The sequence below is a fragment of the Corvus kubaryi genome, unplaced genomic scaffold, assembly GCF_017639235.1.
Source record: "Corvus kubaryi isolate FWS band 111438036 unplaced genomic scaffold, C.kubaryi_AGA036_p1.0 37266, whole genome shotgun sequence".
NCBI lineage: Eukaryota > Metazoa > Chordata > Aves > Passeriformes > Corvidae > Corvus > Corvus kubaryi.
The window spans coordinates 8,992,839-9,020,765 of record NW_024581081.1 but is presented as its reverse complement, the minus strand read 5'-3'; the positions used below and the strand labels follow the sequence as shown (position 1 = coordinate 9,020,765).

General features: G+C 42.0%; 1 protein-coding gene across 1 annotated transcript; it reads right to left on the bottom strand.

Moving 5' to 3' along the window:
* Positions 1-1,884: 1,884 nt before the first annotated feature.
* GPR137B (G protein-coupled receptor 137B) lies at positions 1,885-27,224 on the bottom strand. Its single transcript, XM_042025294.1, has 7 exons — positions 26,721-27,224; positions 18,021-18,070; positions 12,966-13,188; positions 9,011-9,160; positions 6,926-7,054; positions 4,031-4,155; positions 1,885-2,495 (listed from the first exon to the last, which is right to left on the bottom strand). Exons 1-7 carry the CDS (start codon positions 27,087-27,089, stop codon positions 2,384-2,386), a joined length of 1,158 nt encoding a protein of 385 aa, XP_041881228.1. The 5' UTR covers positions 27,090-27,224; the 3' UTR covers positions 1,885-2,383.
* Between the last annotated feature and the right edge of the window lie 703 nt (positions 27,225-27,927).

Sequence of the window (27,927 nt, the reverse complement as noted above, 5' to 3'; positions counted from 1 at the left end):
TGACACTTGGTAGTTATTATATAAATTACTTTTGTGATAGTCATGCAAGATTAAAATAATGAGCAGATTTTCACTCTCACTTAAATTTCATTCAAAAGCTGAAGGTAACCTGTGTATTTCTTGCTGTTTGCAGTGCACTGTAGTGTGTCTGCACATCAGGAATCCATTGTAGAATTACAGTAGGTTTCTGTATGAATATGGCCGAATTTAGCCTCTGCTTGGGTCCAATTGTTTTAAGAGATAAAAAGGCTTATTTAGAAATTCTGTTCTGTCCCTTTCTAAGAATAGCTTATAAAATCAATTCTGTAAATATTTTTTTGTTTGTTCACCCAGTGGGGCTCTTCACATAGAAATTATTTCCCTGAAAGAGTCTCTCTTTCCTTCCATGTATGCATTTTTAACAAATTATCTTACTGAAAATTTGATACATATATTTCATCCTCAGCTTAGATGGGTAAGTGCCTGTTACAGAGGTGATGATAAATTAAATTTAGGATCTTACCTCTCACATTGTTTAAATCTCCTGTGTTTTAGAGTATTTAACTCATTACTATGGTTGGTTACAGTCATTTGCCATTCTACTTTTTTACATGCATACTGTGGCACAGGGATGAAGTTTGTTCTAAGTGTGGAATTCTCTTAAGTTTTTGTTGTGCAGCTGTAACTACTGTGAACAAAATGAAATTCTCTTGCACTGGGTCTTCAGGCAGTTTTGTACAAACGTGATTGTAGAACTCCAAAGGGTTTGATAAAATTTCAGTTCTTCTCCCACCCCTGTGGCCCTTCTTTTAATCTGACTGACAGTTTAATTGGCTTTTTTTCTTCAGTGAATGTATGTGAAGAAGGCAATGTAAGCTTTGGGAGGGCAAATAGTTTACTTCTGCTGGAGGCAAGGCTCATGTTCACAAAGACCCCAAAACCCAAAGACCCTGTGAAAGACTCGGTGTGGGAGTATGGCATGGCTCTGCCTTTGGCTTTCAGGCAGATCTGATCACATCTACTCCCCATCCCTTCTTTTCTTACCCTGTATATTCTCTGTGAAATATACACAAGAATTCTTGACTACTTGTACTTCCTGAAGTCGAGCCTGAGGAAAACATGAAGCCTATCCACCACCCAGGGATGCTGTAGTACAGCACAAAACAGAATACATTTATAGAAGTAAAGATTACTGAAAGTAGTATGTTTTTCTCCTAGGGAAATGTGGATTGAGTTACAGTATTTGTTTCACATAGGTAAGGAGAAAGACGCAGAGTTCTTCACTGTTGAGCACTGGGCATAATAAAAAGACCTGAAGTAGAGTCAGGGTTCCTGTTTGCCTTAATTAGTAATAATTACTTTTAGGCTTGCTCTCTCCAATGTCACATCCTGGAATGGTATTTATCCACTATTTTCCCCCACAACTCACTACATTTATCCCTGAAGATACAAGGCTGAAGCACGGCTTTGCTGGCTTTCTTGTAATGCAGAAGGGCACACTTGAGGTTTTTCTGCTTTTTGCATTCCTGGCTCTTGTTCTATTCCCACACTGCAATTCCCAGGTTCTCAATAAATAAATAAACAAGTCTGTACTGTTGTCTGTATCCCTGTCCCTGGTGAGGTATTTGACTTATTCTATATAATATATATGGATCTGATTGGTGGACATGATTGCAGAACTTTAATTTTTCAAGCATACAAATTTTCAGCTTGTTTTGCAGTTCACAATGCTCCAGTTGGAGGAGATGCCCATCTCCACTCTTCTGAGAGTGTCCCTAAAGCTGAGAAGACACAATTTTCTTACTTTCTTAGAAGAATACAGGGTACAGATAGCTTCTAGCCTCCAACTATTACTGAGTAAGCAGTGATATCCAAAGAGTAAATTGTGCTCTGAGAACATAGCAATAACTTGAAAAGACAGTATTTAATTGGGTTGATATTTTTTTCCTTACAGGCTTTTATGTGCATGTAAAAATTGCAACTGTCATGCATTTGAAAAATCTATTCATGTGTTTACAGTATATTGATCATAATAATGTATTTCTAACTTTATACACAGTGTAAAAATAAAAATACTTAGAAAATAATTATGCCATTTCACTTCATGAAATTTGCTCTTTTAAAATGAGCATAAAAATGATTAAATTATACCTTCTAACAACTCTATTCAAAGCCAAAATACCATGACTTAGAACAAGGTATTAATTGGAACAGTCTTCAAAGTTTAAATCATTAGCTTATACTTCTCCTTGAACTATGAAAAGCTCATGGCAAGGTTCTTCATTTATGTGTGCATAGGAAAATTTCTAAAAACCAAAAGGTGAAGAAAAGTTGCTAAGCTTTGTTTTTCAGAACATTGGTTTTAATATTGGAATGTCCTAGAATGCTGTAGAGTTGATTGAAGTTAAATAGGGCTTGGCCGGTCTGTGTCCGGTGCTGGCTCTTGTTGGAGGGATCCTATGTAAGCCATGAAGCTGTTGTTCTGATGGCTCCAGTCGTAGTAGTCTGGAGAGAAACTTAAAAAGAAAATAGAAGAATTAGTGACTGGCAGATTGGTTCTGTAGATGCCTGGTTAGAGAACATGGGGAAAAGGCAATCATGCAGAGGTAGTTCTCATGCTGAAGTGCAAAAATAAAATAACCCCAAACAGGTGCTCAGGCAGCTATTTATTTTTCTGATCTGTCAATTATTTTGGCCCAAGTGTTCATTATCTCTTTCCTGATTCTCTTGGTTCGCTAAAGACCCTCCCCTTTCTGATTTGCTGTTCCAGAAGGTGTTTGAAAATCCCAGAAGTAGTGCTGCTCATCCCTGCCAAGTCCTGGCACTGCAAGGGCCTGTCAGAAATCTTCCTATGTCTGTGTCCCAGAGGCCAGGACGTGGTTTGCAGCTCTGGCATGCTGTCTTTTCTCCCATGAGCAGTGTGACACATGCATGTGGCTGGTTTAGTTTCCACTGGGAGCTCTGTGTGTGTTACTAGTGTGGCTGGTTCCCTGATGGCTCAGTGTGGCAGGGAGGGTGCCTCTGGCTCTAGGATGGATACCAGGCTGGCACAAACCACCTCCAGCATCCTCCGTGGGCTTAGTTACTATGTGAAAAATTAATTAATGTAGGAATAGGATGACTGATAACCGTAAAGAGTGAGTGTGCAACTTTGTGAGCCCAGACCACGGCTCAGTAGACAGTAAGTATGCAGTCTCACCTGAGTGTGACAAGAACTAGATCTGGGTATGTTAACTATGGCTGGCGATTTAGCCAGCATTTTAAGATGAGTGGTTACACAAATCTATTCGCGCCATAGTGTAGCTGCAGGAGCAACAAAGGAATAACACGACTGAGACTCCTTTCAGGGCAGGATAGAGTCCTGTCGGTGCCTTTCCTGCTCTGAATTGGGTGCTATTGTTTTTTGTGTGAACTGCTCATTCCTGCACAGGAATCCTTACCTAAACCTCACAGCTGTGCAGAGAAAACAGTATTTTTGTGCCAGTTCTGGGTTGTGTTTCAGCAGTTCAGTGGATTTTCCTGAGCTTTCAACAGCTGGGAAAGCAGATGCTCCTTTTCATTTCACCTTCAAGACATTTAGCCATGTTACAGGGCAACCTAAGTTGAGAGGCTTCTCGCTACAACCATCAACACCTGCTGCCTGTGCTGTCCAGCTTTTCCCTTCTCTCCCTGAACAGCAAGACTGCTCTTGCTCTAGGCAGCCTTGCTCACACACTTGAATGAGTAGAAGTGGCACTTCTGAAGCCACTCTTGGAAGAAGCAGAGGGTGATACATGCAACCAAAGTTCTGACCCGAGTTTTTCAAAGAGCAGCACGTTGTTACAGTTCTTAAATTATGTACCCATTTTCAATTTTGTGTCTTTGTAGTCTCTGTGGGGCCCTCAGATCCCCACAGTCACTCAGTGCTGCCTTTCCACTTCCACTTCCCCTCATCCTGCTGGGATTTATGCAGCAATTGCAGCTAGACAATTCACATCCGTCTTTTGTGGTGTGTCAGAGTTCCTTCTCCAGTTTCTGTTTGGGAAGCAAGTGGTTCACTCTTGTATCTCACCTGCCCTGTGCCCCCTGTGGTGCAATATTCCAGGCTAGATCATCATCACTGTCGTATCTGCGGGGGTTGTCAAAGAAGTAAGATCTGGGACTGAAGCCATGGCTTGGGACCATTCCTGCATTGGCCTGGGGGAAGGGAAACCTCAGTCAGTATTTGCAACAGATATCAAAAGCTGTTTATCAACTGCTTGGTGCCTGACTTCTAGGAGTTGCTGCCAACTTACCTCATGGTTTCCAAAATAAAACATACAATTTTGCATTTGCTGAAGACAACTGAAATAATTTTACATTTACTGTTCATCTCTACCAGCACAGTGATAGTCTACCGATCTCAACAGCTTTTCCTTATCCTTATTTCTTAGCTAAGACATGACCCATTCCTGAAACCACCTTCCCAGTCTGCATTCAATCATTCTGCTGAATTCCTGTCCATCCAGGAGGCTTCATGCTTTTAGCCAGCTGACTTGAAGTGAGCACTAGGAAGCAGCCAAGGAGCTGAAAGGAACATGAAATGCCTGAAGAGATTCGATTTTTATGTCCCACATTGGTAATGCTCCCTCCTGGTGCCTTACCTCCCTTCGCACAGGAACTGATCATGTTGAAGCTTGGCACCCTGCTTAGTGAAACCACATCTGAAAAGTTCCTTAGGCCCTCACTGAGCAATTTCAGTATCTACCCTGTAGTGCTGTGAGGGTCAAATTCTGAGGTCAAGTCCTTTGATAAAACAGGGAAAGGGGTGTACATGTAAATCTTTCATTTAGAGAGTGTTTTCACTTTATTTCCCTGTGAATCATACAAGAAAACATACAAGATTCAAGAAGTCAGTTTGATTCCAGAAACAGTGCAGAGAGACATCTAAGACACTGCTGAGCCTCATGCACTGATCCACTGCTCCCATCCCCAGGGAACAGGGGTTCTGTGTGCCTGTGGATAAGCCAGAATGACATCTTCTCTCTGGCCTTAAGTAGGAGAGCAGTTTAATCTCCACCTTTATATTATATGTTAAATGACTTTGACAAAGATGAAATGAAGATTAAGTGCATCTCTGTCATGCCCTCATTTCCAACATTTTTCTGGTTAAAGGCATGGCAAGGCAAAGGGCCATATGCTGCAGTAACCCTCTGTCAGCACCAGAGCCAACTGACAGCTCGTTCCAGCTCATCTGTGGAAAGGAGATTCATATTTGAGCAATGCTGAATGCAGGGCTCCCTCTACTCAAACTTTTTGTTTCTGAAGTCCCAAATGAAGCAAGTAACCAAAGCATTATTTCTCAGGATTGTTTATTAAAAATAATAAATAAAGAATATTTTTGACTTTTACTTTACCAGACTTGTTGTTAAGATTTTTTTTACCTAAAGGAGGGTTTGCTTTAATTCTAACCCCATGCTTTCTGGCCAAGTAGCAGCCTACAGAATGCATTCGCCTAAAATCATGCGGCCCTTGGTCTCCCTCTTGTGGCAACCTCACACTGAAGTTCAGTGTTCTCTTGCTACAGTCTCTTCATTTTTTGTTCGGTTCTACTTATTTCCGGTCTTCCTCTTAATATTTGTCCTATGTTAGAAAAGAAATCTATATATGACCTAACCCATGTGACAAAAAATGTTTACCCTAAAAAAGGTATCCATAAAAGAAGTGATATCACTGATTGCCTCTTCGGAACTGTGTCATTATGGATATTTAAGGCTTTCTGCAAATCACAATGCAAAAACATTGTTTTACTGCACTGCTCTTGTGAGAGAATACTGCCTGTCTGACTCCATTTGAGCTCTTGTTTGATTAGGATTCCAAGTCGTCATGGGATCAGCTTTTTGAAAGACTACTTCCCTTATTTTCATTCTCTGTGAATCTCACACACTATCCAAACTTGGCCACCAGGTCTAGCTTTCTAAACTCACTTTAAATGGAATGAGATCTTTCTGTGGTCACTTTTTAGAAGAGCAGGACCTCTGGCCTGTATTTAAAAACATTTCTTCTCTTTGCAGTTGTCCATGTTAACTCCTAGGCAGGAGTGAGGTTGAGATATTTTTGATCACAGACACTGGGATCCATGGGGTGCAACATCAGGTATTACTTCCTTGTTCATCTAGGCTTTATCATTGTCTCTGAAATGTGCATATGAGGATAAAACCCATCACCTTGTCTAGAAAGTTATTCTATTATTTGCTTCTCTTACTTGTGCATTTACCATTCACATCCCTTTTGAGGAATATTAGCTTTGGTTTCATTTGGCCTACAGAAACAGAGACATTACCTCAGTAATCCTAGTGAGAGCTGGTATTCTCTGTGTGCCTGTCAACCAGCTAACCTGGAGATATTGCCTACAGCTATAAAAAGATGCTTGTCCATCTATTAACTATCTAGTTATTAAGGACCCTTACAGGGAATTATTCTTACAACTCACACCTTAATCTCTGGTCTTCTGAAATAGCAAACAAGTCAGCAAGTGGTTATTATGGCCACTGGTCTTTGACCTGGAAAAATTCAGTGGGTACAGGGCTGAAAGAATTCAATCTATTATTTCATAATCCCATGGAACATTTAGCACACCACCATTTTCACTGCTCTGTGATGAAAGGTACCAAGTTTGGGTAACAAATACGTTTTCCTCTGACTCCAATAAAGTGCTACATTATCTCAAAGGGAAGTAGTCCCTACATTTAGGAAAGTTCCTGATTTTTAAGGTAAACTGCCTGAGAAACACCTGGCCTTCCTTCTGAATAAACCTGATGAGTTTCTTTCATGAGGAGTTAGCATAAAGAAGTGGGAAGTTTCGGTTGCTTTTATTCTGCCAAGGACACATGGAAAAAGAGAAGTCAGAATATAAAGAAGCAAAAGATCCCTCAGCAGCTGAGCCCTTCAGACCTGCCTGGATGTTACACTAACAAATTCCACTTACTAGATCTTTTGTAGGGTTTCGGACACGGAAGAAATACACAACCAAGGAAGTAGGCAAGAGCTCCCAGATGAAAAGGATCACTCCAAACACTATGTAACCTGCATCTCCCAGCTGACATTTCAGATCTGCCTGTTGAAAAGTAAAAGAGAAAAGTGTTTAAAAATAAAGATGGCAGTTCATTTAAAGGTGCAGGAGACAATGCCAGAAATTCCATTCAGTAGAGCCAGATAAACGTGGCTAATGATTAAAGGCCTACTAAAAAATCAATATGCTGTCTTGGGTACATGACTTCCCTTTCCTCCTCTGCTATCTTTCCTTCAGCAATATCAGTTTAATGCAACGGTCTTCCCAACTTAAAAGCCTGGCAAGCAATTACTTGATGAAATGATCAAATTCAGACAATGAGAAACTAGTTTTCAGTCCTTTTCCTGCTGGGACTAATTGTAAAGGAACAATCAATGGTCAAGGTCATTGCTTTTTTTACAGATCTGTTCAAATTGGTGCACAATCTAAGGTTGAATAATCCCACTGTCACTGCAGCATTAGCTGTGATCTTCTCTCTAGATTTCCACCATTTCCCATAGCTACAGAGGGCAAATCCTGTCCTTTCCTGTGTTTTGTACAGAAGAGAAAAGGGTGTTTCTGACCAGTGACCTGAGGCAATACATGAGTACATTTAGTGGGCTGTAATTTAAAAAGTGACTTTTGATTCTGGTACCAAATTGAGTACCCACTCCTTAGTTCTAGGCCCTTTACATATAGTTCAAATAACTTACCCCAAAACCCGTGCAACCCTAATGTCACAAGCCAGAATAGATGTACAAAAAATGTAGTAGTAACCCAAGGTCTAAAAAGCATTCCAGTGAACTCCCAGTGAACAACCTCTGCCTCCAGAGGGCAAACAGGAGCAAGCAGTCTGGCCATACCGGCCCCTGTTAGTCCAGGCTGTAGGAGTCAGAACAAGAATTGTCCCCTGCAAGGGGTCAGCAGAAGCACCAGCAGCTCTTCGGGGCTCAACAAGAGGGAAAATGTTTGATTCAGGAGGCAAGTCAGAGCCTAATGCCCTTCTGCCTAAACCTGTGTTCTAATTCCACTGGCAACATCTGCACTCCTCTTCTGTGCACTGCAGTAGGGTTGATAAGAGGTCCCTTGACAGACCCTACTCAACTAACTCATAACAAGGTCCTCTGGACAATCCTATCCTACTCTATACCTACTTCTTAATTACAGTTTTACTTACTGCTCAAAGGAAATTTGTTAACAGCTGCAGGTTTGCTTGGCCACCCTGGCAATGCAAGGTCCTTGCATGACTGGGAACACTGCTTCGGGTCTGCAGGTGCTTGCTGATTGCAGGGGAGACATGGGATTTTAAGGCCGAACAAAAGATACTCGTGATCCAGACCCAGGCCTGCCATTTTGCCTAGCCTTGAAAGAGCTGGAAAAATACTGGGACCTAACCACATTTTTCAAAGGAGAGAAAGGAACTGAGTGCTGAAATCCAATAAAATTCAACAAAGAATCCCCTGCTATTTCCTTTAGTGTTTTATTACTGTTATTTTTCAATGTAAATTGTCACTTGCACTTACAGGTTGGGAAGAGTTGTAGCCTTATCCTCAAAGTACAGAGATTATCATGCTAATGCCAGAATCAAAGTAAATAACCTCACAGCTCTAGATGGCAGTGGAAGATGTTATGATGTCTTAGAGCTGAGCATTTCAGTGGAATCAAGTACTGGTTTTCTGCTTGTCTAAGTACAATACATTCTTTATAATGGACAAAACACCTGTCTGTTTTAATAAAAGGTGCTCTTTCTTTTGACAATAAAATCGAGGTTAAAAAAAGATCCATTTTTAAAAAATTATTTGTCTAGTGGTTACTTCTTTCTTTTAGCACAGAACTGGCATCTGTATCCTCACACCAAAACTATCACAAATTTGTATTCCTGGAGCAAAACAATCTTAGTGTATTGAATAAAAAAAAAATAATAAGGTTTGAATATATTTATTCCTCTTGTGATAGCATTTAGGAAGTCAATCATCAGGTAGAGAATGAGGTTTTCTCATTAACCAGTATTTTCATACTTGCCTGATCTGACACGTTGTACCAATCATAATCAAAAGAGTTGACTTTCTTGGTTTGAGAAAACGATAAGATGAACAAGTTGTAGCAGGCTCGTGAGGTATAAAGCAGTATAACAGTCACTCCTATACTTGTCACCTGACAGACAGATGAGCCCTGGAAGAGATTTAAGCACAGGTTGTTATTCATAAGGGAAGTTGAGAACAACATTTCTTTGCATGGACTTCGAGAGCTGTCATGCTACTCTGTCTCATGCGATTGACTTTTTTGTCTTTCCTTCTTTGGCCAATATATCTGATTCTCTGTATAATCCTGCATTTTATCAGTACAGTGGTTTCCAGGCAACATTAGCAGTTCCAGCCCTTACCAAGATGGGCTGTGACTAATTTTTGCATTTTATTGAACAAGTGCTATTTTCAGAGCAATGAAAACACATAAGACCCACACTCAGTATGAGGTGGCATGACAGGATGCAGCCTTCAGCACTGCATTAGCTACAGAGCATCCTGTGTCAGGTGCTGGCTAGCATGATGCAACCTTGCATCTTTTTACAACTGCTTGCTCTGCACCAATTTCATAAGTACAGAGCAGGTCATAGCAGTCAGCAGTTACACACAGCACAGGCAGGAACAGAACATCCTGCCTTAGCTAATGTCAACACAGAGCAGACAAAGTGGAAGCACAGCCTATGGGCAGAGTGACCATGGCAGGGCAGTCTGAGTGGCAGCTTGGGCACAAGGGCAGGAATGGGACTACAAGTGTGAAATTGCAACAGTTCCTGAGCCCTAGAGAGAAAACTGGACAGAGCCAGGGAAAGAGCCTGATCCAGTGAGAGGAGTAAGTGCCTGACCACTGTGTCAAGTGGGGAGGGTCACTGTCAGGGGCTGAGACACCAGCACAGGAGTCGCAGCAGGAAGGAAGGAAGGATCCAGGAGCCACGGCTACAGGGATCTGTGTGAGTCTGATCACAGAGGAAGGCAGATGTACAAAAATGGGACTGGCTTTGAAAGAAGCTCAAAGTAAATTCTTTGTAGTTGGCTCTGAAGTAATGCTTTGACAGCCAAAGGAGGAAAGATGAGTTAAAGTGCTGTGTGCATTTAGAGGAAGTTGCCTTGCAGTCATTTGCTTCTCTAGCCCTGCCCTCTGCCTCTCCTGGCAGAGACCCACACCAGGATGATGTATTCCTTTCATCTATGTGAGAGAGGGAGGCCAAGAGAGAATTTGCTCCTCCCTGTCACAGGATCTTTTAAACCGGTGGAGGAGACTGGAAAGTCTGCATCCTATTCCCTCTGCTCACACACTCTGCTTCCAGGTTTGCAGCTGAGGGGCAGAGGTTCAAAGCACTGTGGCAGGCAGAGCAGACATAGCAGAAGGGCTAAAGGAGTATCAGGGGAAGTCACCAAGCCACCATGTCCTGAGTTCCTGGACTTCAGGAGACTACCAGGGCTCCAGTGCTGCTCACCCACGCTGTTGGATATTGACCCTGCAGCTTTGTTGACCCAGCTCCTCTGCACTCCCCGGTGAGCATAAGTTAAGAGCAGCTCAGGGAGTGTTTAAAAAAGCCTGCGCAAAATGACCTTGCCTGTTTTCCCAGCAAAATAACATTGGTTCAGTGAACAGCCAGGCTCCAAAAATACCCAGTGCAGTCAAAGTCTCTGAATTCCAGCTTATAACAGCCTGCAAACACCACCATTCCCCAGGCCATAACCTGCAACCATGTCAGGAGTGAGCCAAGAGACTACAGATACTCAGGAACTGAAGCCATAGCAGGCAGTGGCAAAAGCTGTGGCAATACCAGCAAGCAGGAAAGGCTTTAAAGAGGAAATGTTTGCTAGGCACTTCTCTGTTCTCCTTCGATACTAACAAGTCAGTGATGCTGTCATGGAAACCAAGGGAGAGGGAGCAGAGAGAAGCTGCTGACTGGCACATACCATATCCCAGCTCAGTGACATTTACAGATTGCAGATAGCAGAAGCAGAGAGCAGAACGGGGTTGGTATTTCCCTGTCTAGATTTCCTTACATAGCTGTCATTCTTTAATAGTTAATAGTTAAATGTGTGGAGATTTAACAGACTTCCATTCTACCAAATACAAAAAAGGGGATAAAACTCTCCTGGTTTACTTCCAGTCTAATATACTTAGTGACTCAGTGAAGGGAGAGGGCAGCAGTGAAAGTAAATCCAGAGGAATCATTTCTCAGTCACAGGCCCCTGCAGGAAAGAAAGGGAGCCCCAAGCTAGTTGTGTGTCCCACCACATGATGCATTTAGCCAGCACAGAACTGGCCCAAGTCAGCACCTAAGGGCAGGGCTGTGTACCTCCTTGGTGCTGTCACAGCCCTGGCACAGAGTACCAGGATGGTTCCCCATGCCAGGTCATAGAGATGAATGTTTTCACATGTGGTCACAAGATGTATGCCAGCAAATGGGAGATGCAAATAAAAGGCTGCCAGTACTGATGCCTACCTACACGCACGACAGAGCATGCATTATCTCCAACGCTATTTCTGTCATATCACTGCAGAGAATGGATTTTTCTTCTCTAGCTAGTTTTTTGGCATAAGAGTAGCAGATAAAACCAGGATGTTTTATTCACTGCCAATTTCAGTCATCTGAATCCCTAAAGTATGTGCAGTCAAACCCTACTGGAAGTCCTCAGAGAAACTCCCATTTCAGGTCAGCAGAAAGGAGGAGCAAAGTGCTCTTTAACTCTCACTTCCACACCCAAACTTTCATCAGCTGAGTGTTCTGTCCTTCCCTGTCTGCAGTAATGTTGGAGATTCTTGGGGTTTTGTGAAATAGCTTGAAGTAAAGAAGACTGAGTTTCCTGCAGGAGGAGCAAACAGAACAAAACCAAAACCAAACAGAAACAGAACCAAAGCCTCCCTTAGGTTAATACTGCTTTGTTACAGAGATTTATGCTCCTGTGATTTACATCACAAGAAAAACTTTTCCTACTAATAAAAATAATCCATTGCCAGTGCCCTTTGGTCAGCAAATGACAGGCTTTGAAAGAAACAAAACTAAGCTGTGTTTTTAAATCTTCTATTCAGCCCTGAACTTTTAGCTGTTGTGCAGTGTGGCCAGATTTGATTAAACAGGAAGTGTACTTATTTCATCTGACTAAGTAAATGGAATTTTATGATAAGGTTTTCTAAATAGCAGCTGAACCTCAGATTTTTAAAGGATTTGTTGTGGTAATGGCAATGGGTTATTGGTTAAACTCATAATTTAAGATTTAACTGTCTTCTGCAAATGCAAGGACTTTTGAAAGCCTTGTTTCATTATTTATAGATACAAAACATCTTCACTGATTTTATAATAAACACTGCATGCTTATGTGATGCCACCCAGCTCCTTGACCACTGAATGTGTCCAAAGCTATAAACCTAACAATATTTCTTTAAAGAACATCCTGTAGAGTAATAGGAAAAACTTTTCACCCCTTTTCCCCCAGCTGACTAAGTTACAATGTATTAAGTCTTTTAAAACACATTCTCATTATCTGTAGGAATATATATAAGAATATGCAAATTTTAAAAGGGAGATTCATATTTCTCTGTCTGGTTCATCTTCAGCATACTGCTACCTTAAACAGTTAACTTAGTCAATGATTTGACAAGCTGAAGGATTTTGAAGTGTTGGCCACTTCCATGTAGCAGTACTGAAACGATCTTCAGACAAGGGACCCAGAAAAAGCAGTGTCTGCTTGAAAAAGAGCTGTGAGAAACCCCAGCCAAAAAGTTCTGCAAAATCTGCCTCAAAAATACATATTTGAGATCACTGGTTTTAACCAAAAGCTCCCTTGCTACCATTTAGTATTTAATTCATGTATTGAACAGGATTGCCAGCCAGGTGCAGGCTGTGAGGTTTAAGGCCTCCAGCTCCCAGGCTTTGTGGTTTTGCCTTGCACTGCCCTTGTATCTCAGAAGGTACTTGAAAAGAACTGAAAATGTACCTTACCTTGGACTCCAAGTAAATGTTGGCTAAAGACATCTTGGAGATCTTATACAGGCAGATGGAGAGTGAAACAGCGCACAGCACAAACAATGTGTCATTAATTGCCACCCGGACAGAGACAATGATTTTTCTCTCTGAGTTCTGTGTCCTCACCAATACTGCACATGTTAAATTCACCAAGAGGAAGAGGAGACTTATGAAAAGAGAAGCCAGGTAGAGGGGCAACCTGGGAGAGTGAGAAGAAAACAGTTTTAGCAACATTGTTCAGCAAGTGTCAGTCATGAGATGGAAGTTGAACTCTGAGAAATGCAATCCGCCCGTGCTGGGCTGCCACAGCTGACAGAGTAACCAGCTGCCTGAGCCAAAATCAAAGTGCTCCAGATTGCTGGAGAGATTAAAGTAGCTCATTTCAAACCTGTTTTTACAGTTGCACGACAAGCTGTAAGTAAAGAAACTAATATCAAGCAGCAAACATGGAAGACTGCAGCAGAAATACAACAGCACAGTTCTTGAACACTATTTAAAATACACATGTACCTTCTTAGACCATGCACTTCATATACAGCAAAAACCCTCTGCCTACTCACTGCCAGAGGAAACCTCTCCAAAGGCTGAATTGCCTGGAATGGACTGGTTTTGACCCTGGTTTTACTACACTGAGTGCTAATGTTTGCCGTCAGATTTCATATCAAATTAGGGAAGTGTCTAACAGCAGGAAAAATCTCCAGGTTACTGGTTCCCTAACATCCATCTCTGTCTCTTTTCCTAAACAATTTAGTCATGGTCAACCTCTTGAAAAAAACATCAAGAAATTTAACTATGCATATTGATTCTGGGTTGGCATCTTGCCATCTAGGCCAGGAAAAAGGTTTGTTTACACAACCACAGCAGAAGACCTGGAGCCAAAATGTGACAGACAGAAGCCCAGGAACAGGACTGGTTTTATCCATCTGGTTTTTTTCCAACCTACCCATCACTGATGCCTGCAATATAAGCATACTACATAATCAAGGAAAACACCTTCTAGTTCCTCTTTATGCCTACACAGAACTCTGGGGCTTTCCATTTAAAAAACCCCAAAAAGCATGTTTCCATTTCAGGTATTTGCTTAGTTCATCGTCATTGTTGACCAAGGCAATGATCATGAACTTACTGATAAGATTCATAATCTGCAGTCACTGAACAAGAGGTTTTGGCCACAGCTTTTCATGCCTGTTGGGAACTTTGAATTTAGCTGACAACAAACACACAGACTGTCCCCAAGGAATCCAGTTCTCATTGTTTAATAATACTTTACCCAGTGGGGATCTTTTCCTTTCACACATTCATATTCTTTTGCGTTAGCATCAATGCAGCTACAAAGCTGAAGCACAGCTGGCTTCTTTTCAGAGGGCAAGAAAGGAGGAGATATATCTTTGAGATACTTTAGTGTGTTACAGGGAGAACTGAAAGCCTAAAAGCTTGTGAATCAATGCCCTTCTTTCCAGCTATATCTGGCAGTGAGCAAGGATGCTGTTTTTTCCTTGCCAGGCACGGAAATTCCCTCTCAGCAGGAAGATTGTGCTCATTCTTAACTTTCCAGGGCAGGGCTCTGTTTTTAGGATAAGCAGCCGGAGGTAGTTCCTTTAAACCTCATAGTCTAATGCTGGAAGCATTGCAGTCCTGAAGCTCCTCTCTCACATGGTTTCCTCTGTAGTGGTGGTACATTTAGAGCTTTTATTAGTATCTCAAAAATCTTTAAATAGTGGTCACATGTCTTCCTTTCCTTCCCCTTCCAAAGTCCCATCTCTGGTCCCCTTGTGGGGGCTTATGAGGAAAGGCACACTCTTACATGTGGGACAGTAAGTGCATGCTCTCCTTTTGCCCACCTCAGCCCGAAGGACCTCCTGCTGCAGCACAGCCTGCATGCTGGCATGCAGCATCAAGCTGGCTTGCAAGCAGCAAGGCTGAGGCTTCCGGGCCAGGCTCCTCCTTTGCAGACTTTAGCAAAAAATAAGAAAAGCGCTGTCACGCTCTCGTGCCCACACACTCCCATATGTGCCAGGGTGAGCTGTTGTGGCCAGTCAGTTGTGCAGCTCTTCACATAATGATCTTCCAGCCCCCTTATTAACATGACGTGGCCGTGGAAATGGCTGCCTGATTTGACAAAAGATGCATTGTTGCTGAGCTTATGGATGAGCATTGATGGACAAGCAGGCTGTCTCTCTAGGGGAAGTTTTAGGGTGTCAGCAGATAAAAGGCAGAAAGTATCTTTACAACTCAACTACAAGGGCACCTGCAAGGCATGAAGAGGCATATGGAGTTTTATAGAAAGCAGAAAAGCTGGGCAGGAGTGGTGCTTCCAGATTGCACCAGTGAAAGTGCAAGTGAAAGTTCAAAAGCCTATTGTGCCTAATCCCCACTTTAGGACTAGGCTTTAAAGGAGCTGCGTGTAATCTGGTTTGGCTGGGGAAGACACATGCCAGGGTGTTCTGTTCTTTTTGTGTCACGCTGAATGCACCCACAAGTTTTTCTTTGAGCTGAAAATAAAACCTCAGATAAATGCAGTGAACTTTGCCTTGTTTAACAAAATCTATTTGAAACTACTGCATTTTGTATGTGGTTTCCTCTAAAACCATGCAGTGTCTGAGACTTGCGGGTAACAAGACATGCACACATAGCACAGCAAGCGTCATCCAAACCTGGTGACAGTAAGAAATCCCCAAGCCCAGGGATACAGGCAGAAGGATGGTTTAAATATGAAATTCAGCTTGCACAGGCTTCCCCTTGACCTCTTTTACTAATATGGTGAAGGCTGTGCTGAGTAGTTTGCTTAAGAATCTGGATCCCTGATAGAATTTTATCAACTTGTTTTCTTTTTTTTTTTTGGTGTCTGAAATGATTCTGATTTCTGAGACTGTGTCAATGCATAGACCTCAGTCCTACCTCTCAGTTGCCCCATTTATGTTGCCATTATCTACTGCAAAAATGACAATACCAGGTAATAAGGTCTGACACTTATTAAAGAAAATGGGGGGAAAAATAAAAAAGTGGACATTCAGTAATGAAGAAAAATCAGATTCAGTAAGTGCAGATTACAGATCCATCCATAGACCTTGCATCTTTCCATCATCCATCTCTCCTTCAGGATCTGAGCCACCTGATCTAATGAAAGATGTCCCTCCCTGCCCATGGGATGTGGGTTGGACTAGATGATCTTTAAAGGTCCTTTCAAACACAAACCGCTCTGTGAGTCTGTGTTCTCCCACTAGCTTGTTACAATTAAGATTCAGAACTTCATCTGTGGGTGTGCACATATTACACCACTTCAATTGCCCTGTGTAAGATAGGAAATGAGGTCAGCTTTATTAATATAGCTCTTTTAGACAGACTAACCACACTCATGCCGAGATCTAGATGTGAAAACAAAATACAACTGAACACCCTTACCAACAGAGCTGAACAAGAAAGAAAATGCTAGGCCAGATCCAAGAGTGATTTGTATTAGAAATCCAGTAGGGAAGAGTCAGGGCAGACATGTAGCTGTTGTGAGGAGAGCAGTCTGTGCATGAATAATTCTAGCCACAGTACATTAGTACTTAGCAACACAAATGCCCCAAGAGCTATGTGCAGGTTGTGACTTCATAGGCATTGACTAAATATCACAAGTTCCCTACGCTTCAACAAAGACATTTTCAAGCAGTTTTCAGGAATAAAGCCTTGCCACAAACATCAGTAACAGCTGAGGTTCAAAGCTTCTACCTCTCACCTCTAAAGCCATGCAGGAACCAGTCCACAGACAGTCCTACGCCACCCCGACCTGCAGCCCAAGCTCCGTGCAAAGCGATGCTCTTTGTTTCTCTTGCCCACGTGCCCCATCAGGGGCGGGCACGCCCGCACTGGGGGGACCTGCCTGGGGTGTGCTCTGCTTGTCTGCCAGTCCAGACTCTGGGATTTTCTGCCCACAGGAACCAGAGTGCAAAAGGTGGGTTCAAAGCTGCAGTTCAGCCTGGAGTCCCCATTCCTGAGTCAGCCATCACACCCCACGTTTCCCATGCCCTCACCAGCCCAAGCACAGCCCACCTCAAGCCTGCTCTCACTGTTCTGCCATTATACCAAACAAGGTTCCCAAAGCACTTGGTCCAGATGATTGCTCCACAAGCTGTGTGAAAACCCAGAAGTCTAACAAATTTCCTAGGGCAAGGACAGTGATAACATTTGCCCTGTTGATACAGTACTATGCTCTCCTAGCAGCCAGCAAGTAACAAGTCAGGTTTCAGTTTAAAATTATTCTGTTTTCCTATCCGGAATTCATGTTGTAAATTCTTTCTTTAGAATGGAGACAACCTCTCTCTCTCTCTGCCCTCCTTCTAAACAGCATTGCCCAACTGAGACTTTTAAGTGCTGCCACAACAAACATTAATTTATTGAGCTCTTCCTGAGCTTTCTGGACATTACTGCCCTTTGGGGTTCTTTCAAGTACATCCTGACAGCTTCTTCTCCTCAACAAGATGCCAAATGAATCTCTCCACCTAAATGCAAATCTACCATAACCTCAACTCTATGGAGTCAGGGGAGATTACCTATAAACTCCCAAATGCATCATCAAATTGAATCCATTCTCCCTAGCTCTTTCCCTTCACAACTCGTCTGTCATCTTCCCAAAACTTTTAAGACTTTAATTACTCTGACTTCACAGGTTAAAACATACCCACTCCCACTCATTCCTGTCAAAAAACCCAAAACATCACTCTGCTTCTTCAGCACTGGATCTGAATTTACCTAGTGATACAAGTACACTTGTACCAGTAAACAAATCCCCAGAGTGGGTGTTTTCTGCTTGCGTTTGAAATATTTGCCTTTGAAATATGTGACTGTCTAAAAATTAACCTTGTGTTGGGAAAGGACACAGTCTCCTCCTAAAAATCATGGGAAGAAGGTGGCTTCAGAACCATCATCCTAAAACATTGGTATACAAATATGAATAGCTGAGGCATGAGTGCCACAAATCAGAAAAGATGTTTCTCAAACAACAGGGCTGCTCTTCTTTACCACATTGAATATTTGCATAGTTCTTACCTGTATTTCAGTAGCTCTGGGGAATATTTTGACTTAGCTTTGAAAATCACCTGCAAAACAAAAAATATTGCATCAAGTATAGAATACACGTCAGCAAAGAAAGACACTGTGATTTACAGCAGTTCTGTCTCACAGGTCACAAGAAACGTCATGACAGGTTTCATTACATAACAAATTTGCATGGATTGCTTACCCACGGCAGGCAAGCTCTTAACAAAGTAGAACCCCTCAGCAGGTGATCAGATGCACTTGTATAGAAATTTCTACACTATTATATTCACATACTCTGGTTTAGGAGTAAGGTCCTTTAAACCAGTATTAACAAGAGGATCAATGTCAGCATAATCATAGAGGGAAATTATTATAGGCTCTTACATGACCTAACAGTACATGTCTCTTACATAGACCAGCTCACGTCAGGCCCAATGTTCCCATGAAGAGCCCATCATAGCACCCTGGCCTGAAATTAGATATATACATTTACATTCATCATACATTGCCAAAAAATGTCATCGAGAGCCAAAATCATTGTTTTACTCTGAGGTATTATTTTGCTTCTGCTGTCTCTTCACTATACAACAATATGTGCTTTTACAGAGAGACAGCTCAGGCCCAGAAGTTAGTTTGCTGTAACAGAAAAGATAAAATACTGACAAGTTTTCTGTAATGTATCTAGGTGCCATCAGTCACAGGTGTTTAACCACCATCAGAAATTATACAAAAATACATTGCCATATTTTATATCTTATTTATTTAAAAATTACGTGACAGTATCACTGTTTTTTTATAAGCTAGCATGGTTTCCAAACAAACTCAGTTTACAAATGTTCATTTAAACCAACACCAAAGCACACTGGTTACTAGTAGTATAAAAACCCCATGACATATGACTTATTCTGGGTTGTTTCCTAATCATTTTCTCCTCAAATTGTGCTATCTTATCCATTTAACTTGGTTTTGCATGCCCTTTAGTAAAGTTTGCATAATATTTGCTATGATTATTATGCTTTCCCAGGGAAACGGGACTTACATGATCACAATGTGTCTGTAGACATGTGTCTGCCTCTCAATCTCTTTATCTGTCCTCTACTAATCTTAAAATACTTCAGAAAACTGATGGGAAAATGCCTGAAGTATCAAAGACATGATCCTTTATCACCCTTCTAAAAGTCAATGACTCAAAAGAAATAAGGAACTCTATAAATGTATCTAATATATGTCCTCTGTGAGGAGAAGCCTACACAGTGATTCTACACGTCACCTGATATTAGAGAGTCTGCACAGCAAAATATTGTAAGAAATTCTGCAGTTATGGGAACAACTGAGAGTCAATCATGAGACACAGATCTGGAGAAAATCAGGCTCTACTTGTTCCAGAGCTCCTGGAACAACTTGTCATTTAACTCCTATTCACCATAAACAGCTGCCTTGACATGGAAATTATTTTTGTGATGCATCAGCCTGCTTACCACTAGCTGAAGCAGCAGAGAACACTGAGTTTTTAAGCAAACTGAGAATAAAATTGAAAACTTGGGTGGAAAAACTCTCTAAAAATACTCTGCAATCATTGATACTGTTTTCAAATAGATAACCAATTTTTTCAAATATATCCCTGGTAGTATCCCTTATTGAAGAGTTTTGTGATTCATTCTCCAAATTCCTGGATCATGAAATCTCACAGGAGTTCAGGAAGAAGTTTTAGGCTGATTTATTTACTTGTTTTTGAAAGGAAAGGTACAAGGGGCTTGCAAATGTTCTGCATTTCTGCTGTGCATAAAGAGTAGCTGTCACTTTTAGAGAAGGGATGAGGTTCAAGACACTTCCCAGATGCTTTTTGCACAAGATTTATTGCCTACCCTGCTTATTCTGGAAGGGAGAGAGGGAACAGATTTCTGACCTCAATGAAACTAAACAAGTAATCCTTGTCTCTAGGGCCATTCCACAGTCCTCACCTATTGTGAGTAGCACTTACACATATTGTACTGTTAATTTTGACACCTCTCAGGAGTTGCACTGAACAGAAGAGTTCAGAGCCTCTGCAAAGAACTCCAAAAGACAAGCAATTTCCAGTGGGCAATGAGTTTTTCTGGGTTCACAAAACCTAGAAAATGTCAAGTTCCTGAATACCATCTCCAGTGGTTCCCCAGAAACAATCTACTCATTCCCATTAAGTCACAAAACACTCCTGTCACATAAACCAACCCAAGACCACTACCCAGCAAAATCTCCATGGATAACTTAGGTAAAACCAAATGTGATGCTCCTGCTGCAGATCCAACAGCATCTCAAGATTCAAGATCACCAAAACAGCTGTTACTGTGATTCTACATTTGGTGAACCTGTCCCAGGTGATACACATTCTGAAATTTTCAGAGCAAAATGACCATTAAGAAAGAAAAGAAATATTGTACCAAAAAAAAAAAAAAAAAAAGGATGCTCTATAGAATGAAAGCTACAGTATAAGGCATGGAGAATTCTTACCAATTCACTGCTAGGCAGGAGCACAGGCAGCCAGATTCTGCCACCTTTGCTTAAACACTGATGGGGCTTAGTTCATGAGTAGCCCTGCTGGAAGCAATGGGATTGTCATGGAATAAAGGGTTATTCAGCGGGAGTAAGGATGTCAGAAGCTGATCTCAATATACCTTACATGTGTGGGTGCAGCTTTTTGCTTTTAGCAGACACTTAGCTCAAGAGACTGGTTGCTCAGTGGCCCCTCCTCACAGCAGTGTTGAGAAAGCTTCCAGTCAATATCTGAGTCATCTAAGCAAGTCTTCCAGCAAACCAGAGCAAACCAGACTATTCCTAAGAATAGACTAAACAGCAAACAGAGAGCAGGCCCTTTTAAAAAGATCTTTCAGAGAGGCCCAAGATGAACATGGAAAACGTGGTGAAGGTCCTTGCTAATTTTCTTATGTCTAAAGGGTTACCTTTTAGTCTTAAAAGTATTTCCCCTTCTGCTTGTTCTTTGAAGGAGAAATATCCTGTTTTGACTCTCTGTTTCTGCCAAAGGATTGGAAACCTCAAATGAGATTCTCACACCCCCTCCTCCGCTCCCCTGAGGTATATGTCTGGCATATAAAACTGCAGAAGTTCAAAAGGACTCCAAAAACCTCTTCATACAGCCAGCAAAAATTCCCATTGCAGGAGCTGATGTAAACAGTTGACCTTAGAGACATTTTACCAGGCCCCAGGAGTGGGGATGGCATGGGACCCATCAGCAGCTTGCCTGCAGAGAGCTCTGGAGAGCTGCTGGGCAGCAGAGCAGGCACAGGGCCAGGCTGTTTCAGCTGATGGGGGTTCCAGCTAATCCGCAGCCACTTTGGCTCTATAAGTATCAATTAAACAGCTGTCAAAGCCAAGTCAGATATTTCCAAAGCAAAAGAAAAAGAAAATCTCCATGGAACAATTTTCATGTCCACGCTCTGATTTAGCTGCACTGATGTGATGACTGGCACAACCCTCTGCTGTACTCCAGTGCTAGCTGATCAATTCACTTTTACAGGAGCTACAGATCAGCTTACCAAAAAGCCCCAGATATGTGGTGAATGCTTGCCTATGTCTCAAGCTGATCCTCTGCACAGGAATGAAGTTCAGCTTTATTTACCACTTCTCATTTCAAAAACCCTGTAAGAAACACAGCATGCACTTTTTCTTCCCAGTTCCTTTCACCACAGTCCCTCTCTTCCTCTGTCACACTCCATGCAAACTTCCCTTTGAAACCTGAAAATATGCTACGACCTCATCATCAGCACATTTACCTTTCTTCTGCTGTGTATCTTTCAGTCCCAGGCCCACCTTCCCCTTTCTCTCTTTCTTCCATGTTCATTCTTTTATTTGGATCAGATTTCCCAAAATAGGAAAGTTTTCCCTCTACTCTCTAAATTCTATGCAGTTTGTAAGGTCTACAGACATGGGCAACATGACTCACTACCATACTCAGTCTTCCACGAATTGGTAAAAATAGTCCTAAAAGGATGGGGATGATTTTGGGGCTGACAGCCACAGTAAACTTTCAAGTGTAGCTTTCCTATCAAATTATTTTTTAAGTCAAATGACCTCATTCTTCATGTCAGATGCTGACAGCCAGCCAATCTGCAACTGCAATCTGTCTTCTGTAGATACAATACTAAGGGCAACATTTTACAGCAAACGTGTTTGCTGATGCTTTACCATATGTAGTTAGACTCCCGTGTAGCTCTAGATACATCTAAAACTTGTTTCGAATTAATAATAACCTTTACAATATATGTTTTATTAATTTCTGCTAAAAAAAATTCTCCTAAATAAAAAACCTTCTCTGTTCTCTCACTGGTGAGAACTTTTGAAATGCTATCCTCAGTAATTAGAGAATGAGAAATTTTCTTAATTCTCCTCCTAGAGCTAACATGTACCCTGGTTCCACTGAAATACACATAAACTTTCTGAAAGCCTTGTGCTGTTTTTACCCCATCCTGCCAGGCATGGCCAGCTCTCCTCTGAACTGTCTTACTCTGTGCAACTTCTCTTCATTTGAAAGTTCCTGATTTTATCAGCACTACCTGGGAGGCAGGGTAAGCTTCTCATCCTGATGCCAAAGAAAAGGGAAGATGGTTAGGGAGGAGGAAGGAGAGGTAAAATCTGCCTATCAGCCTTCTCCACCCATACTGTTTCACAGCTCTTTAGCTCAGCACTACTTTCCCTCGATCCTGGAGAAGTTCCCAACCTGATGACAAAACCTAGAGCCCACCCAACTGTTTTCTGTGCCGGGCCACAAGGGAGGCCTGGGATTTTCAGTGAAATTTATAGCTCACGGTCTTTGGCCCTGACCTTGTTCTTTGAGTCTGTAACCCTCCATCCTAGCCTCCCTCCTGCTTCATTTGTATTCTGTTCCCCAGGGAACTGCAAAGTCTGAGCAAACAGGACAAAGTGAAGCAAGTCCTTCTCTGCCCACCCCTCACATGCACTGAAAAAGGCAACTTGTTTTATTTCCCAGAGCCTCTTTACTCTTTTGCCCACAGCACTAACTGTAAAGCCTGAGGATTCATCTCAGTGTCCCCTTGCTAGGGACAGGGAAGATTTGGGTAAGCAGGACATAAATAAAAGAGTACCCAAATCCTGGAATCCTCACTGTCTTCATTATCCTGGGATCCCTCACTGTGGGATCCTCCAATTCTTTCACTTTAAAGTGGAAAATATGTTATTAAGCAGCAAAATAAACCCTTGGAAGCTGCATGTGTGAGGCAAATATCTCCATGGGATTTTTTGTTCTCTGGAGGTGGAGATGCATTTTGGCTCCCTACGTGGTGGATCAGGATCGGGGAGCTGCTCCGGCTTGGTACAGTGCATTTACTTGCTGGTGTTGTGCTACTGTTTTAAAAAAGTTCTACTAATCTCATCTTCACTTGAGATTTATTTTCATGAATTCCAAGTAGGCAGAGGGCCTACTCTCCTGAGAGGGTAGGTCACACTATTATTTTTCTTTAGAAGGGAATGAATACAGACACAGGCTTAATAAATTCTAATACACTTACTTATTCCATTAGAGATCACATTAATTTTCTCCAGTATGGGATCTCTGAGAGGAACTAATATTCTATAAACCTTATCTGCAGTGCCCTTTCTATTCTGTCCTAAGTAGGGCATTAAAACTGTATCAAAAGACCCTGAACTTGGCTCTTAATCCGAAGATCCCTTGTTTTGAGTCAAAACTATTTTGATTATAACTTCCCTTTCGTTCATAGGTCCCCTGCTTTAGCAACCTGCCCCAACACACTAGAGCTTCTGCTGCTGCAGCTGCTGATGCTCAAGTCTGGGAACAAAACTCTGCTGTGCTGACATCATCAGGGCCTATTTGTCTTGCTACACATAAAACACAGCTGAAATTCCCTATTGCTTTGGGATACCTATTAAAAAAGAGAACAGTTGTGGCTAACTTTCCATCAAGTTCAAAGGTGCTTCTTATTCCGAAAAATGCCCCCAGGCACTTGCCAAATGAGTTTTTTGTTTGGCCAGGAGGATTTGCAGTATTTTTTAAATCACTTTTTTCTTCTCACATCTACATTTAAAAATTTTCCTAGCAGTGACACATTTAGAAATGGTGGGTGCTGTACAGCAGATAATAAAAACCTATGAATTCCAGAGACCCATAGGGTCTCTTCCAGTGCTCTGTCCCTATGCTATATGCAAATCACTTCTTCCCCTCTAGCTAAGCACCAGTGAAATAGCAGGGGTTTGGTGCAATGAGACACAGCTGCAGACCCTTCTTGCCTGCCTTCTAGAAAATAAAAGGGTAAAAGTTGTTTCTAAACAGGTCTGTGAAGTTTTAAGCCATTACTGGAAACAAAATTTTATCTCTCCACCCCTTTCACACTAGTTCTTGCTTGCCTCCTGTGGAAAGCTAGATGCACGTTGAATACAAGATGCTGAATTTCAAGCCTAACCACCTTTTAATGGTTAGAAGTAAAGAATTAATAACAGTGAATTAAAAACATATGCACTTATTCTGTCATATATTTGTACAATGGCTATGCTGGTATTTCTTTAACTTTCATTTTGGCTGGGGAGATATTTGAGATTAAATTTCACTGACAGCAACTAGCTCCAGAGCAAACAACAATACTAATCTTATGTCTGTCTACAGCAACCCAAGATATTTAAAGATTATGACACATATCACAAGCCTCTGAAAGTCCCTTGCAAATACTGTTTCAAAAGTCTCACAGCAGCTCTTCAAGACAGGTAACTATTCCGCTCTCTTTCAGAGGGGCTCAGGGGAAGATCATGAGGACTCAGGATGACAAAGCAGGAATTCTGTCTCAAAGGCAGAACCAACAGCCTTAGCATTTCCTCTGTTTCCAACCACTGACTTGTACTTCCTGAACACTATCAGACAACAATGCTAAAAATAAGTTAAAAGGACAGATGTGTGCATTCTGTGTGCTGTCTTTTCAGATCTTCCTTAGACAAAAGGAATGTTACCTGCAGCACTAAGCCTCCTGAGTGCTGACACTCTACTGCACAGACTGCTGTGCCCCCTGAGTCTGGGCTTCTCTTGGCCAAGAGCCAGGATGCTGCATTCTGCCTCCAGACTTCCACAGCAGCCCTCCATGTGTGTCTGAGGGAAGAGTCTGACCTAAGGCTATGACTTAGTCCCAAAACTGTGATGGGATGGACTGTGTACTGATGGGCATTTGGCCCTGGAAAACTGCACAGTTATCAAATGACTCTCACAATAGCTATGGGATAAAGCATGGGTCACCACATGCCTGAGCTGGATTTGAGTAGTATGCAGATGAAAGGTTCCTGTAATCCCTTAATATATCTCAAGTACCGGGGAGTGGAGCAGGGTGAGTTAGCAGGCGTTTCAGACATTGAATCCATAAAAGCAAACCTAAGCACAAAACTGGGTATGTGGTTCTAAGTATTTAATACCCTCTACAACTCAAGTGATCTTCTTAAAGCTGTCATGCTTACCATTGCTGCTTTTCCAGCTCTGGGATAGCAGCCCTTGCATGCAGCCTGATGTCTCCAGCCAGGCTGTTCAGAATTGATAAGGCCTGTCATCACTACAGAGCACTGTTAAACACTGTGGGGACTACACAAGCACCAGCCCCAGGCACCGAGCTGGTTCCAAGTGGGGCACACAACAACACCCAAAGCATCCTGAGCACTGCCTGGTGTGCTCCAGGGCTGGCTGATGCTCTCCTGACCAACTGCTCCTGCACTGGGAAAGTGGACTTTGATCAGGGCCACATGAGTGCAGGCTTGGCATCCTGCTCCAGGCACTACAGTGGGATTGAGGAGATAAAGAATCCAGTCTCTGCCCTCCTGCAAGCTTCATGTGAGATCTTAGGCAAGCCCAGCAGCCTTTCTTTGTTTCAGCATGCCAATATCCCATCCTTCAGTCGAGTGCAAGATACCCATGGTCACTATAAATATTTCCAAGAAATTCTAGCTTCAGCAACCTGGAGCACTGTGCAGCTTAACTCATCTGGCTTCTTAGCTGTCCGTGGCACAGATACACTCTCAAGACCTCTTCCTGAAATGGAGATACTATTTCCTTTATGCCACTATACAGCTAATTTACCTTTACATCAGAGAGTCCTTGAAATAGAGGGTATATCTCTGCGCAGCACTCAGACTTATTGGGGTCCAGAGTCAAAGCTGTTTGTAATACAGATCATTACAGGAATTTGGGCCCACAGTAGGACTCTATCAACAGTTTCAATTGTTATACACTTAATAGAAATCTCACTCAGAAACACGTTAGCCAGCTTATGAAAAACTGGGACCAGGGAGCTGTTGCTGGCAAAATCAGACATTACAATTCTGACTGCACACAGAGATCAAGGCTGGTAAGCCAGGAGGTTTTTAAAGTCTAATAACAATAATAAGGTATAATAATAGAATGACATTTTGGGTGTCCAAATTCCAAGCTCTCCTATACATTTTTTCTCCAACCTTTGAATTAAGTGACACACGTTTTATAGACAGTAGACCTATTAATTGATATTCTCGCAGTGATCACTTCAGGCTCCGGTTTCATTGTAACACTGATCACTTGCATATAGACCAAAAGTTAAAATACCCAACTAGCCAATTGAAATTTGCTTTTTGCATTGCCAAGGTACATTTGTAAATTACATTTTTCTCATGATGCTTACATAATAAGGCTTTACCATTCAGTAAGATTTAATCAACTAAATATCTGTTGCTTACCTGTGTGAAGTAAAGATTCATCAGGGTCAGGGTGAAAAACTGGAGGCAGACTGGGAAGCAATAGAGAAGCCAGAAGATGAAGGGGCTGAGAGAATTTGCTGTGACAAAGTCTTTGAAGTAAAATGAAAAGAGCACTGTCCTAAGAGAGGCCCAAAACAGGCACAGAAACAGAAAGACAGTTTGGTAACTGAACCTCTTGTGCCTGTAGTGAAGGACCAGCCAGAGCTGGACGTAGATGAACACAAAAAGCAGTGAATAAAAAACAGTGTATACAATGGTCAGGCCCAGCTTCACATACGGAGGGACAGCTGGCGTCAGGGTCGGCGGAAGGGTGTCATTTTTCAGTGGGTCCCACTCAGGGGCCTCCATTTGATATCGGGAATCGTCAGAATTATTTAAGTTTGGCTGCCGCTGTTGCCTCCTCCTCCTTCTCCTTTCATCTTCCTACAGCATAGGAATCAAGAAAATGAAAGAAAACAAGCTGCACTTCCTCTTTGGCAGCTCACTGTGGGCTGGTAGCACATGATCACAATTCAGAATGATTCATTAGGACTGCCTTTGTCAGCAATTGGCAGGGAACAGCTCAGAAAGCTGCTCTTTGCTGATGTCTCTGCACAAATCTTTACCATCCTTAAGAAACAAAGAAATCCACCAGCCCCTGAACGGTTTGCTGCAAATTTTTTTCCTAAGGAAAATTTTCTGGATTTTAAATGAGTTAAGTAATGCTCTATATTCTACAAGAAGCAGGTGCCTGACATTTTCCCAGTGGCAGCCACATCATGTCTTTGTAGCTTTTTTTTTGTCTTTTTTCCTGCTTAACAAGTACTTCATTTAGTTGCATTTTGTTAGAAATCATTTTTAGCACCTTCGAGTACTCATGAAATGCAAACTGCTGTAAGCTGTGACAGCTCAGCTTGGCATTGCATAGACCTTTGTGTTTACAAAGAAATACAGAACTTGCACAGCAAATCTAATACATTCAGTTTCTTCTTTTTCTTATAAGATGCTTCATTAGCATGGGAGAAAAGGCACATCAGGACTTCCAAACCTAGCATATAGAGGAACAAAATAAAACCTCCTAGAGATCTAAATTCACCAAAGCATACATGCAGCTACAGGTTCTTTTCTTCTCGGTTGCTTTTGTGCCATCACTGTGGAAACAGCTGACCAGACACGCCTTCTCACAAGTGTGCAGATGTGCCCTTGG

Coding starts and splice junctions, on each gene's coding strand:
- GPR137B (XM_042025294.1), bottom strand. CDS start 27,089: ATGGAGGCCCCTGAGTGGGACCCACTGAAAAATGACACCCTTCCGCCG. Junction 7,055..9,010: donor GGTACAACGTGTCAGATCAG/GCAAGTATGAAA, acceptor ACTTTTCAACAG/GCAGATCTGAAATGTCAGCT. Junction 4,156..6,925: donor GAAACCCTACAAAAGATCTA/GTAAGTGGAATT, acceptor CCCTTCCCCCAG/GCCAATGCAGGAATGGTCCC.